The sequence below is a fragment of the Silene latifolia genome, chromosome 5, assembly GCF_048544455.1.
Source record: "Silene latifolia isolate original U9 population chromosome 5, ASM4854445v1, whole genome shotgun sequence".
Classification (NCBI taxonomy): domain Eukaryota; kingdom Viridiplantae; phylum Streptophyta; class Magnoliopsida; order Caryophyllales; family Caryophyllaceae; genus Silene; species Silene latifolia.
In genome coordinates this window covers 90135454-90150568 of record NC_133530.1, presented here as the reverse complement: position 1 = coordinate 90150568, position 15115 = coordinate 90135454, and the positions used below count along the sequence as shown (strand labels likewise).

At 37.5% G+C, this 15115-nt stretch overlaps 2 protein-coding genes across 2 annotated transcripts; one reads left to right on the top strand and one right to left on the bottom strand.

The window, feature by feature from the left end:
• The first annotated feature begins 1894 nt into the window (after positions 1–1894).
• On the top strand, positions 1895–3260 carry LOC141655747 (uncharacterized). Its single transcript, XM_074462810.1, has 2 exons — positions 1895–2963; positions 3064–3260. The coding sequence occupies exons 1-2, from the start codon at positions 1895–1897 to the stop codon at positions 3258–3260; spliced, it is 1266 nt and encodes a 421-aa protein (XP_074318911.1).
• A 10403-nt stretch (positions 3261–13663) lies between these two features.
• LOC141655746 (zinc finger A20 and AN1 domain-containing stress-associated protein 4-like) lies at positions 13664–14092 on the bottom strand. Its single transcript, XM_074462809.1, has one exon. It carries the CDS (start codon positions 14090–14092, stop codon positions 13664–13666), a length of 429 nt encoding a protein of 142 aa, XP_074318910.1.
• Between the last annotated feature and the right edge of the window lie 1023 nt (positions 14093–15115).

The following is a 15115-nucleotide window of genomic DNA, read 5'->3' as shown; positions in this document are numbered from 1 at the left end:
ACCAGCAACAAAAGCGAGCCTACACTACTACGAATTTGAGGTTTCAACACAAGTAAAATACCTTATGAAATAGAAACACATTATAAGCGTATTTGAGACCTATCAACCAGCCCGAATCATAACACGGTTCAGGTCACGAAGAGGGTAATTCCCAAATCCGATTGATTAATTATAAATCGAATAGCAAAATAAAACAATTGATTGATTAGGGAAAATAGATACAATCAAAACAAAAACTTGAATTGAAGAATTAGAATTGACTCCAAAATTTCACAAATCATGGATTAATACACTAGCAAATTGCAGAAGAATACATACAATCAAAACAAAAACAATTTAGAAAATAGAGCAATAGAGCCGTACCTTCGATGTTTGATAGGAAGATTGTAACTTTGTGAATTGAAGAATTAGAATTTATTGAAATATTGGAATATTTAGTCGTCCTTGATGATGATCAAAGAAGGATTTTCCAAGTTAGAGGGGTTAGGGTTTTTTCTTTGAGGAAAATGACAAAATAAAACGTACTGTATGGGTTATTAGCGGGATTTTAGGTGAAATTTAGAAAAAATGCGCCATCCAAAATATTTTTAGGTGGTTTTCCAAAATATTAAATTGGAGGGTTAATTTTGAGGTCGACGCTCTATAAAAGCGTCAATGTAAAAGCTTCATCAATGTAAGGGATTTGTAGTAGTGCATGCTAATTTTTTTTTTTCAAATGATCATACCCTTATTATTTAAAATAAGGGTTTTTTGTTGTTGTGAAAAACTACCTTATATTTAGGGATATTTATAAAAATACTATCTTATATTTTTTTTGTTTTGTTTTAGACTACCTTCATTCTCTCATTTTTTGATCAAAAATTATCTATGCTGAAAATATGGCAAGATTTAGCGATATTAACGTACCTATCTTACATTACTTTGTTAAAGTCAAGAAACAATGATCAAGTGTATCCAAACCACAATTTAATTTCAGATAAACAAAATTTATGTTTTCAAATTTCAATAATAACTACTCCCTCCTAGTCTCTTTGTTCTTCCCCTCCAACATTTGCACAAAAATAAGAATGGAAATAAAAAAATAATATAGTACATGGTGGACCTAAGGGATTGGAGAGAGGGATGGATGATTAAAGATGATTAATTAAGTGTAAGATACTTAACCTTTCCCTCCAAAATATTAAACATAAAATTAGAGTTTAAAGTTCCCTCCACTTATGTGGGAAATTACAAACCTGATTAACATTACTTAAAAATACATATTCCGCTAAACTGGATTAACATTACTTAAAATTACAAACCATAAATGTCTACAAATCTAATAAAATTACAATTTCTGTTTCCGCTAAAGATATTGAAATTACAATGCTGGAAAAAAAAAAAAAAAAAAAAAAAAAAAAAGGACTTCAGGATTCCAATTATGGCAGCCTCCAACCTTCATGTTGGACGTCCATCATCAGTGAACACATCAAAGCAAGTGTTAAATAAAGGACACTCAAGTATCATTGCAGAAATTTTGGCACCAAAATTAGGCACCAAAAATTTGGAAACCAAAAATTTGGCACCAAAATTCAATTTAAGAGCCAAAATGAAAATGTTTCAAGATTTGCGCCCAAATTCATTCTTTATGAAATTTAATCTTTGTGCAAAGTTCATGTCAACTATAAATAGAATAGTGGCAGTAAAACACATCATTCATGAACAAACAGCCAAAAAAAAACTTTCCTACCACATTAATTATTTCTTCATAAAGTTTCAAAAACCTTTATTCATATCACAATAAATATCACAAAAGCAATAAATGAAAACTAAAAACCTGTCCAACTTAGAAAGGAGCCAAATTTGTACCATTTTGTCACTAAGATCCACAAATGGACAACTCAAAAGAGGTGTAATGTTAGAGGTAGCAAATCAATTCAGTGTGTGCAGGAAAACCATCACAGATCTTTGGAATATAGCAAAGAAACAGATAGAATCAGGTGAAGCACTGAATGTAAACAGCAAAATCAAAGGCAAGAAATGTCGTCAAAGGAATGTTTTTGATGCTGAGAAGTTCAAAAGTATTCCACTGTCAGAAAGGACCACTCAACATAGTACTGCAGAAGCTTTAGGAGTCAGCCAATCAGCTATTGCAAGATGGATAGCAGATAAGACAATTGAGTCTCACACAAATGCAATCAAACCACAATTGAATGAAAAAAACAAACTGGATAGGTTGCTTTTCTCTCTTGCACAACTACACTATGATGAGGTATGTAAAAAAGTGAAATTTAATGATCAAAGTAATGTTATTCACATGGATGAGAAATGGTTTTATTTAACCAAACCTAGTAGAAGGTTCTACTTAGCTAAAGGAGAAAAGAGACCTTATAGAAGTATTCAGTCAAAAAAATTTATAGGAAAAGTCATGTTTATGTGTGCTGTTGCAAGGCCAAAGTATGGTCCAAATGGTGAAGTTCTTTTTGATGGTAAGATAGGCATATGGCCATTCATTGTTGAAGTACCAGCAAAAAGAAATTCAAGAAACAGAGTTGCAGGCACAATGGAAACTAAGTGCATTGAATCTGTTAACAAACAAGTAATTAAGGACATGATAATAAGAATTGTTGTTCCAGCAATTAAGGCAAAATGGCCTGAAAATGAAAGCAAGCACATTATCATACAACAAGATAATGCACGCCCACACATCAAGAACTCAGACCCAGATTTCACTGCTGCAGCAAACCAAGATGGGTGGAATATTGAGTTAAGTTGTCAACCCCCTAATTCACCAGACTTGAATGTCTTGGATTTGGGGTTTTTCAGAGCAATACAATCACTTCAGCAAAGAACAAATTGTTACAAGTTAGATAAACTTGTTATTGAAGTTAATAAGGCATTTGCAAACCTAGAGGTTATTAAACTTAAGTATGTGTTCATAACACTACAGGCATGCATGTTAGAGGTCATGAAAAGGAAAGGAGGTAATGATTACCCACTGCCACACATGCACAAGACCAAACTAGCACTGCAGCTTTTTGCTGAGTATTTAGCCCGACATTCATTTGGTAAATGAATGTATAGCGTACATGAACAATGTAGGAGATAGTTCTACCATAACTCCTTTAGTTGATGCAGTGAATGCACATGTTAATGCTTTTGTTGTAGCTGTTATTAATGATATGAATGAGCCTGTTGGCAGCATTACTGAACCAATTGGGTGCAGTAATGAACCAACAGGTGCATCAGTTATTGATCTTACAGAACAGCAGATGCAGTAAGTGACTCAGAAAGGACAAGGCAACAAGACATTTTGAACATCAGAAGGAAAACAAGACAATCATGTTTTGAACAACAAGATCAAATCAGCATATTTTGAAGCCAATAAACACAAGACAAGCATATTTTGAATATCAGATGATTGGCAATGTAATTTTACGCTTTTTTTATGAACTTTGCACATTAATTAAATGTTATCTGGTTGCAAACTTTATGAACATCAACAAATGACTGCAACAAACTTGGCGTACAACTTTAAAAACACAGTACCAGATGCCAGGGTACTTAATGCATGCATAGCCTCTTCACAAGGACTTGTGGTGGCATAATGCATGCACTAAGTGACCCATGGTCACAGTATGCCCTCAACAAATGTTCATTGGGCATTATTAGATAGACATAAAGCCAAAATCGAAATTATTTATCATCATTAGTCCATATACACAACGCAAACAATGAAAACAGACGAACAATTGTTAAAAATAGGGATATAAGAAATCAACCTCCTTCAATCTTCACAAATCGTCTTAAAGGTAGGATAATATATGCACATCTCCTCCGCAAACCAACTTTTATACCCAGGTGTCTCATACCTAGCCAATTTCCTCCTAGTCCTCTCCTCAACATCTTTTTTAAACCAAATATTATACGCATCTTGCTCGGTCAAGCAAGTATGATAAACAAGTTGCTCTTCAGAATGCATGCATGTATCAGGAACAACAATGATTTCAGAATCCATAGATGTCTCAGGAACAACATCGACATCATCAGATAGAGGAAGAACTTCAGAGTCAGGAAGGATGAACTCAGAAAAATCATCGTATGACTGTGAATAGTCATCATATGAATCAGGGACAATCTTCATCGACTTATCATCAACATCTACAACACCCATCTCTCTATCGCGATCTTTATCAACAACAACATCTAACATATTGAATAAACAAGGACCATCTTCAAAATCATCGAAAAGATAAATCAGATCTGGAGTTAAGGAGTCAACTCTGATAGTTTCATTGTGAATTTGAAGATACGACATGATGGAAGATTGATGAAAATGAAATGAGAGATGCGAGATCGTAAATGGAGGATTAGAGGAAGATGAAAGGTAGAGAGATGCGAGATCGTAAATGATATGAATGTGTCTCAGATTATGAGAAATGGAGGATTAGAGGAAGATGGAAGGTAGAGAGATGAGTAATTAAACGGCGGAGAGATTTGGGTTTTCTGGGTTGTGAGTGAGGGAGATGAAGATTGAGAGAAAGGGGATGATGTGAGGCTGCTAGGGTTTTTTAGTTGGGGATTGGGAGTATAAATGGCGGGAGGGATTAGGCTAATAGGGGATTTGGGTTGGGCTGATAACATTTGTTGGGTTTAATTGGGTTGGATTAGGTCTAATTAGGTCCACTAATAAATGACAACTTTTGTAAAATGTAAAAATGGATAAGGACAACATGGTAATTAAACAACTCAAAAACTTACTAAAAATGGAAAGGGGGAAGAAGATCCGACTAGCTTTGATAAGGAAAGAGGGAAGAACAAAGAGACTAGGAGGGAGTACAATTTATCCACTAAAGCTAAGGGCAAGTACATCATGATTTCCTAAAATCGGGCTAAAAGAGTCATGTGAGATGGTTTAAAAGCCGAAAAACTAACAAAATATGTCTAGACTCTTAATATGGGTAGTTATTTATCAAAAAATAAATAAAAATAAAGGTAGTTAATAATGTAAGGTAGTCTTTTTACAAATACCCTTAAATATAAGGTAGATTTTGACAAAAAAAACCCTTAAAATAATAAACATCCGCCTCATTAAAAAGGTATTTAACGGGTTATTTTTTTTTTTACCCAATACGGTTTAGTTGTCTAACAATTTAGCCCTAGATGCTTTTCGATCCTGGTTCCGCCCCTGTGTAGGGCTAGGTAGCGCTAGGGTGCGTGTTGTCAAGAAACCAACTCAACCAAAAATTTAAGCTGATAGTTGGAGTTTTAAGATTGATTTCATACTCTAACACACCCCCTCACACGAATGTCCTTGAAATGTGGATGCAACTGCACGTCTCCCCATACCCGGTGCTAATATTCCACTGAATTAAGAAATGTGAGATTCGAACCCGTGACCTTTAGGTTACACTGGCTCTGATACTGTAACACCCCCATACTCCGAGTGCCTTACCAGGACCACTCAGGTATGAAGACATCACCATCTCGGTCGTCCGAGGTATGATAATCAAATAGACAAAAGAGAAACCACATTTATTGTAAATAGTTTAAATGAATCAATACAATCCTCGAAACCAACTGAAAGTACAATACATTATTCCAAACTATCTTCTCAATCGAAATGTAAATAAAAGCTAAACTACGGCGGAAGACTCTATCGTCATGTCGTGGCCATCCCGCCTATCCCCGTACTCATCTCTATACCGCTCAATATCGCTCACCATCCCGAATGGATCACCGCAGGTTTTACAAAACAACACCGGGTCGATTACTAATCACACAATCAATATAGATAACAATAATAAGACAAACAGAAATTTGAACGCCACACACACATACACACACCACCAACTCCCATCATCTCAATCGATCGTCCACTTTGGACCCCTGCCCAGTGGGGGACGCGGCCGTTCCCACCTAAGCCCCGCTCATCGTACGAGCGATAACTCTGTCCATTAATGTGCACATCCCCTTCCGTGGCGGGTTCCACGAAGGGCGAAACTAGGGCGTGAGATCACTCCCGCAAGTGACCCCACTCAGCCGAGAACGCATCTTGAGAGCCATAGACAACCAAACACAATCACAATCACAATCACAATCATCGTATCACACAACTAACTACAGCACATCACCAATATCCCATTATGGGACTAATGCGAGTAGAAATCCTACCCGGAAAGCACATCACGCAGACGGTATCTCAAATTTGTATCAAAACGGCTCCTCTACGAATTCTCCTCCTACCATACAACACATAGATGCTACCATTCAAATACTACTCATAAAAACCCCCAATTCCTAAATTAGGGTTTCATCAATCTTAACAAAACATTATATAAATTATATTAAAAGCTTACCCTCGACGCAAGGAATCCAACGACGTGAACTACGATACGAACTGACCGTCTGAACTCCGGGAATTGTCAAGAACGCGATTAGGAAGAAGACTAGTTGCTCTCTCTCTTAAACAGGTTTTAGGTTTTGTAAAAAAGTGATTTAAAACAATTACGAATATGTTTAAATACCTCAATCGCGTAATTAACAAAACCCGAGAAAACTCCCCCGTAAAACCGGACACTCGATCGAGTACCCAAGGTACTCGATCGAGTACCCCCTTACTCGATCGAGTACCCCAGCTACTCGATCGAGTACCCAACAGGTCAGAAACTATTTTATTTCGCAATATTTTATTTCGCAACTTGCCCTTACTCGACAGAGTAAGGGCTACTCGATAGAGTACCCCAAGACATATAAATACGGAGTATTACAGTCTTCCCTCCTTAAAAGGAACTTCGTCCCCGAAGTTCAACCCATACATAAAAACAACCATACTGACTCGACCAAGACACAACAACTTAGCTAAGGACTCAAGAACTCGACCGAACATAGAACATGAACTCTTAACCCCCACTCTACCAACTATGTTTACTTCCACAACATGATCACTATATCGTATCTACCACATATATATATTTCTCACGACACCAACTCCATACATAATCAATTACCATCCTCTAATGTTGCTAGCTCCATAATATCATCAACTATCAAATCTAAAATCAAGACACTCATAGACATCAAACGAAATGTTACATTCTACCACCCTTAAAAGGAATTTCGTCCTCGAAGTTTACTCACACTCATAAACATCCTCGTTCCACTGCCAAGACTATCGAACTCATAACCATCATCATCCAACTGTCAACACTATCCAAATATTCTCACACTCCTAAACATCGAACTACTACCAGTCCGGTCATGACCTTTAACAAAATTAACCACAACACGAATCAACCTTTTATTCGACATCAAGACTCAAACTTCCAAATATATTACTATATGCACACCCATCAAAATCTCTTTTATCACATCCTACTCCTCTTAAGATAAATGTTACGTCCTCGTAACTCACTAATACTAAATCCTAGATACATCTCATTACCCTCTTTACCACCACATGTGCAAGACAACCGTTTATAAACCAAACACTCACCATGCATATATCTAAGGCTCTCTCACTTAAACAATTCTCATACTTTAATTCACTCATCAAACCACCTAACTTATACCTCAAAATCTTTAGCTTAACCCAAAACTCCAACTCTTCCACATTACCGCAACACGACATACCTCTCTATATAAACTATATAAAACTCTCATTGCCAAAAGCATAACTCACGATCCACACTTGTTACTTACACTCACACTAGATCCTCAAGTTCTTTCTTCCATTACAGCAAAATTCATACATAACTCAACATGGCACTAATTCCCCAATACCCTACACTCACGGTCTCAACAAAAGATTATGAACCACCTGCATCTTTCGGGTCATTACCACACATGTTCTACGACTCACTTGCCATTACCAGGTCTACTAAAACCTTAACTAGAACAAGATCATAATTATTGTAACAACCTCTCACAACCGTGTCCCATTAACAGAATGTCACTATACTATGAGTCTATGACAACAACGAAAACATATACAACTCTATGTATATCATACTCAACCCTCATTCCCAACTTAACCAGGTAAAGAAAACATCAATAAACAAGACAACTGTCTATCTGCACAAATTGAAACTCGCAGGGAACAACATCAAATAAAACAACAATCTATGTATAACTGCTATGTACTTTCGAAACTCGAATCATAATCATCCTGCCTACTCCACCACAACCGGTGACGGCATCACAACACCGCCACCAACAGCCACACCGTAGTGCGAAAATACCCGCATCACAACACTATGTACCGTGCCCGGATCACCACCCGAGGCATCACAACCACATACACCGATAGACATCACAACTGCATACAATTCCCATAAACACTGACTCAGCATAACTTTTCAGACAAGAAAAACTTACTCAAATCCACTTATTAATTCACCACGCAACATATAATATGGATAAACAGATAAGCATCTCATGAACATCATCTCTACCATTTCACGGAATACACGCGTGTTATTAATACACACAAAATTATAACTAGCCATGTTAAATTAATCAAATTATTACCCTTTTGGATATCATTCAATTAGTATACCGTACCCAACATAAATTACAAAACAATCATATAACAACTTTATAATTATCACACCGTACCACTTCTTGTGAGGTCAGAACCTCACACAAACATTTATATATAACATAGACCCATAATCACATCCAACCAATCAATCCTGATCACGTAAGTTACCACTCAACCAAGGTTACTGTCACCCGAGCTTAACTCGCATGCCCCTCATCACATTCTTCCATTCGCATGCCCAACACCTTTCGCCATACATAATCATATAGCTAACACTCACTATGAGAAACCGCCTCCCAAGACTATGTCTTATACTTCCTCACAACCATACTTATCAATTCAGTCTCTACAAAATCAGCCTCTTTAGAATTACCATCTCTCTAACATACCGTCACTCTTAACCATTAGTCAAAAACCATAACACTACCACTATCCGGACATTGAACCCTTTTCACTCATCTCTAAACATCACGATTTCTTTCCTATCTTTGGTTAACATCCCAAACAACGAACAACAAACCCATCAACAAAATTACCTCAACATTATTCCCAATACTATCTTATTTGTATTGTCATCTAACTCTCCACCAAAATCTCATATCATGCAGGTATTCTACCAACTTCTTGCTTTCCTTAATTCCTCAAAACTCAAAACTAATCATGTTGTTCTGGAACTTCTATATAACTGTAAACTCAAATCCTCGTGATAGTATCATACATCTCGACGATTCCTTACTTTTATATCACATGACCTCGGTGGACATTTCCTTAGTTTTATTCCCCTCATTCTTTTCTTTTGCCCTTGACAAAATCCCTTATTAACTCAACTCTTCATTATTTCTATCTAACTCTCTAGTGCTCCGGTTACCTTCTCATTGTTCAAGAACTCACATCTCATTATTTTATATCGATATCATTTCACTCCTTCTTACCACAAATATTCTCTTATTATGTCATCAATCACCCTTGCCACTAATCCATCCATAGAATCAACGTTTACTGTTCAAACAATTGCATCTCCTTTGTACCTCTCTAGAAATCCAAATTTATTTCATACCATTAATTGTCCAAGGAAGTCACACATTAGTTTCACCTCTTAATGAACCAAATCTCCCAATCTCACTCACTATCCGCAAATCTACGTCGCGACATGCCTCCATTAAGTTCGCTATATACCACTATTTCCAAACGACCTTTCATTACATATGTTCTTACTCAACACTATTTCTAACCATCTCCCTTCATAATTTATTATACATCTCAGGTTGCTACTATCCACATCCTTTCTTTCACTCTTTTCATTCTCACGTTCCTTAAACTTACATCATGCCTTGCTCACATTCACTTACATTTTCATTACTCAACATACAATCATGTCACTCATCTCGTTTCACACAACATGCTCTATACCTCAATTAAGTCTTACCAATCCCAACACACATAAATCATGTCCTCCCCACCGAACTCATACTCATCATAGGTGTCACTCCTTACACCACAAAATTGGGTAACTTACGCGTCAAGACCAACATACATGTAAACCAATGCATAAAGAAGCAAAATAATAACTTTGAATTAAACATAATATGCAACGAATTCAAAAGATAAGCATATGACCCAAAACAGGGGTCACTAGATCGAGTACAGGCCACTCGATCGAGTAAGTGACTTACTCGGTCGAGTAGGTGAAGATCAGAAGCACGTAAACAAATTACCAGGGCTACTCGATCGAGTACCCAATGCTACTCGATCGAGTACCCCCCTACTCGATCGAGTATCTTAGTTACTCGATCGAGTACCCCAATTCTCAAAGATCCTTTGTCCAGTTTTCGTAAAACAGTCATAACTCACTCATTACTTGGTCATTTTGGGCGTGTGACCTATCGTTAGAATCGTAAAAGGACAAGCTATCACCTCCAATTGGAATCACATCAAAATCATTTATGCATCTCAAGTTATAACAGTTTAAAGACAACCTCTTTATCATCGAAAAACACAACTATTGATTTTTACTTCCCAAACGACTTAAACAACAACAAGGTAGACAAAACGACCCAGTACTCATAAAACCAATATTGCTAATCTCATGTTACCATCTTCAAAAATCAAGCAACATCATCCATCATGCACATATATTATTCAACTTACCAATCACATATTACCCACATGTTATCTCACATCTCCCAACATACTAAGCAACATTATAAACGCAACATGTGATATAGCTAAGCATGAAATTTTATCAAGCTTTTCATATAATCAACGAAACAGTGACGTCATATTATCAAATGCCACATAATAATCATCCAACATGCTTTTCTATTCCAACAACAATTCTATATATCTCATCAATCTTTCAATTCAGATCCCCCATCCTCCACATACATGCATCCATCAATTCATACAACATACTACTACATAGATACACACAAAGACACAATCAATGACATAACGATCCCGACACATATCCCATGGTGACCGGTTCAAAATTGTAGGGCGAGTTCGCGACTTTAGGACGTCTCCCAAGTCTTTGCATTAGCTCCTACAACCTTTACCCCGGGTTCATTTTAATTTGACTCCTATATTCATTAGGTTCATTGGTTACAGGTTTCAGGATCGTCGCTCTGATACCATTTGTAACACCCCCATACTCCGAGTGCCTTACCAGGACCACTCAGGTATGAAGACATCACCATCTCGGTCGTCCGAGGTATGATAATCAAATAGACAAAAGAGAAACCACATTTATTGTAAATAGTTTAAATGAATCAATACAATCCTCGAAACCAACTGAAAGTACAATACATTATTCCAAACTATCTGTTCTCAACTGAAATGTAAATAAAAGCTAAACTACAGCGGAAGACTCTATCATCATGTCGTGGCCATCCCAGCTATCCCCGTACTCATCTCTATACCCGCTCAATATCTCGCTCACCATCCCCGAATGGATCACCGCAGTTTTACAAAACAACAGGGGTCGTACTAATCACACAATCAATATAGATAACAATAATAAGACAAACAGACAAATTAACCGCCACACACACATACACACACCACCAACTCCCATCATCTCAATCGATCGTCCTTTGGACCACCGCCGATGGGGGACCGCAGCCGTTCCCACCTAAGCCCCGCTCATCGTACGAGCGATAACCCTGTCCATTAATGTGCACATCCCCTTCCGTGGCGGGTTCCACGAAGGGCGAAACTAGGGCGTGAGATCACTCCCGCAAGTGACCCCACTCAGCCGAGAACGCATCTCGAGAGCCATAGACAACCAAACACAATCACAATCACAATCACAATCACAATCATCGTATCACACAACTAACTACAGCACATCACCAATATCCCATTATGGGACTAATACTGAGTAGGAAATCCTACCTGGAAAGCACATCACGCAGACGGTATCTACAATTTGTATCAAACGGCTCCTCTACGAATTCTCCTCCTACCATACAACACATAGATGCTACCATTCAAATACTACTCATAAAAACCCCCAATTCCTAAATTAGGGTTTCATCAATCTTAACAAAACATTATATAAATTATATTAAAAGCTTACCCTCGACGCAAGGAATCCAACGACGCGAACTACGATACGAACTGACCGTCTGAACTCCGGGAATTGTCAAGAACGCGATTAGGAAGAAGACTAGTTGCTCTCTCTCTCTTAAACAGGTTTTAGGTTTTGTAAAAAAGTGATTTAAAACAATTACGAATATGTTTAAATACCTCAATCGCGTAATTAACAAAACCCGAGAAAACTCCCCCGTAAAACCGGACACTCGATCGAGTACCCAAGGTACTCGATCGAGTACCCCCTTACTCGATCGAGTACCCCAGCTACTCGATCGAGTACCCAACAGGTCAGAAACTATTTTATTTCGCAATATTTTATTTCGCAACTTGCCCTTACTCGACAGAGTAAGGGCTACTCGATAGAGTACCCCAAGACATATAAATACGGAGTATTACAGATACCATGTCAAGAAACCATTTCAAGCAAAAGCTTAGCTTTCGGTTGAGATGGTTTCTTGACACGTGTATCATGACAAGAAATGGTAGATGTGTAATAGTTGGTCCGTTTCATTCATCAGTTTAAGCTTAATAAAATATCCTCACAAATAAAATGATAAACAAGAGATGAAACAAAGGGAGGATATTGGAAAGAACTAGGGGTGTTAACGAGCCGAGCCGAGTCGAGCTTGGCCTTGCTCGGCTTGTGTTCAAGAACCAAAACTCAAGCTTAAAAAAAATGTGCTCGTTATAAACCTTGCGAGCTTTAACACGAACTCGAGCCAAACTCGCTCGAGCCTAAATCGACCTTATATAAAATTGTTTATTTTTTTATTTTTTTATTCCGATATTTTCAATAATAAGGCTCGGAGATTATATGTAAAAGAATTAGTGAGGCAGTTGATATGTGTGATGCAAAGATATAATTATGATAAAATATTTTTATAAAATATGAGCATATTTCTATAAAATATGAGCAATATCTTATGTAATCATACAAGTTCGAGCTGCTCGCGAGCTTTTCGAGTCGAGTCAGCCTTTGGTCGGCTTAACTCGTGAAGCTCAAGAGCCGAGCCCGAGCTTTGAATTAGCCAATCGCGAGTTGCTCGCGAGCTGACTCGTCTTGCTTATTAACACCCCTCGTAAGAACACTCCCTATCAAATGCTCATATGATCGTACCGTTTACTACCAATGTATCTTGAAACACTCCAAGTTAAAAGTAATAATATAAAACCTGAGATTTTACTCAGAACTAGTTCGATCAATTACTGATTACTACCGATGTATTTTTTATTTTATTTTTGGGGGATACACTCATACACGAACACGATAGCACAAAACTACAAATCGAAATTTGAAAGAAGAAAAAAAGTGAGTGAAAAAGTCTCATAATACAATTCCAAGTAAAAAGACCAAAATACCCCTCACAACCCATCACATCTCATCCGAGTCATACATGGATTGCATAATTATCCCCAAACTCTTCCTACCTCACCCCCTCCTTAACCAGCTAATCATTCAACCCAACCCACCAACCCGACCCGACCCGACCCAAACCAACTTGAATTTTCGAACTCGTATTTCACCGTCCTGCTTCTTGTCATCCTCCATCATACTTTGAGAATCTTAGCAGCCCGAACAACCGGATTCTCACGGGCTATAGCTGCCCGACCCGCGGACTTATAATCATACGAACACTCATGACGATCCGAATACCTATGTTCCGCACAGAACAAATCCCCACACCGACACCTGAACCCGGTCAACCCGACCCGTTTTCTACATCCGGAGCACCGTTTCACCCTCGTCGTCATTGATTTTCGTTCCTCCGTCATTTTAACCTCGTTGGGCAGCTCCTTAGCTGATTTGGGCCGGGTTTCCTCATCTCGATCCACTCGGGTTGAGTCGTGAGCGTGACCCGGGACAGTTGACCCGCACCCGGATGATGTTGTCGGGTTGGGGAGTTTGTTAATGAAGGTAGGGGATTCAGAAGGGACTTCGAGCTCTACTGTCTCGTCTTTCTCTATCTTCTGCGCCATTTTTATTGTTATTTTTGTAAATCCGGAAATGAGGGAGAAGTTAGAGAGAGAGAGAGAAAGAGAGAAGGTGGGGGAATTGGTGAGAAGAAAGATGTAATGTATTGCTGTGTATAAAGAAGGATACAAGATGATGTAAACAATGTTGATTAAATGTTAACAATTGGTCTCCCTTGTGACGGGTTACCATTTGTGACGGATATTTTGTGAGATAAAGTGGTAACAAAATGGGTTAGTGGAGAAAGGGGACCACATGAATAGTGTTGCAGAGAGAGAAAAAGTGGGTACATTGTGAGGTAAAATAGTATCCGTCTTCAGCTTGTGACGGATATGTCATGTCTTCCATGAGAATTTGTGAAATGTTAAATACAAATTATAGAATAAGATCGTTTGATTGAAGGAGAGTCGTGAGACGGTTTTTATTTGTTGAACACTCACCTATTGTTTTAAAGAAATGAGTAATTTTACAATATTAAAAACCGTCTCATTATTTCTAACTACGCCAGTGATTATGTAATTGTACTAACATTTTTATTGTCCCATATTTTCTAGCTACGCCCCTGATTATATAATTGTACTAACATTTTTACTATGTAAAAATGTAAAATGCTTTTTTTACAAGGTTTTTGAATTTACGTTGTGATTTTTTTGCTTAAATTTTTTTAACTACGCCACTAATTATAAGACGGTTTTACACTATAATTATTGAATGTTTAGATGTTTAATTAGAATGAAATGAAAGTAAAATGTGATGGCTTTAAGGCTTAATTATTTGGGGTAGGTTTAATAATAAAGCTTCCTTGTTGGGGAGGTTTCCTCCTTTTTTTAAAAAATTTAAAAGAGAAGAAAAGGCTGGAAAAGAGCTGTGAATAATAATATTGGTATTATGGGATTATAATAATTGTGAGTGTGTTTTTATTGGATACTGTATTTAATTGTTTTTTTTTTTTAAAAAAACAAAACAGAGTAAAGAAAGATATGGATGGAAAATTGGCAACAAGTGCAAAAGGAAGATGGAATTGAAAT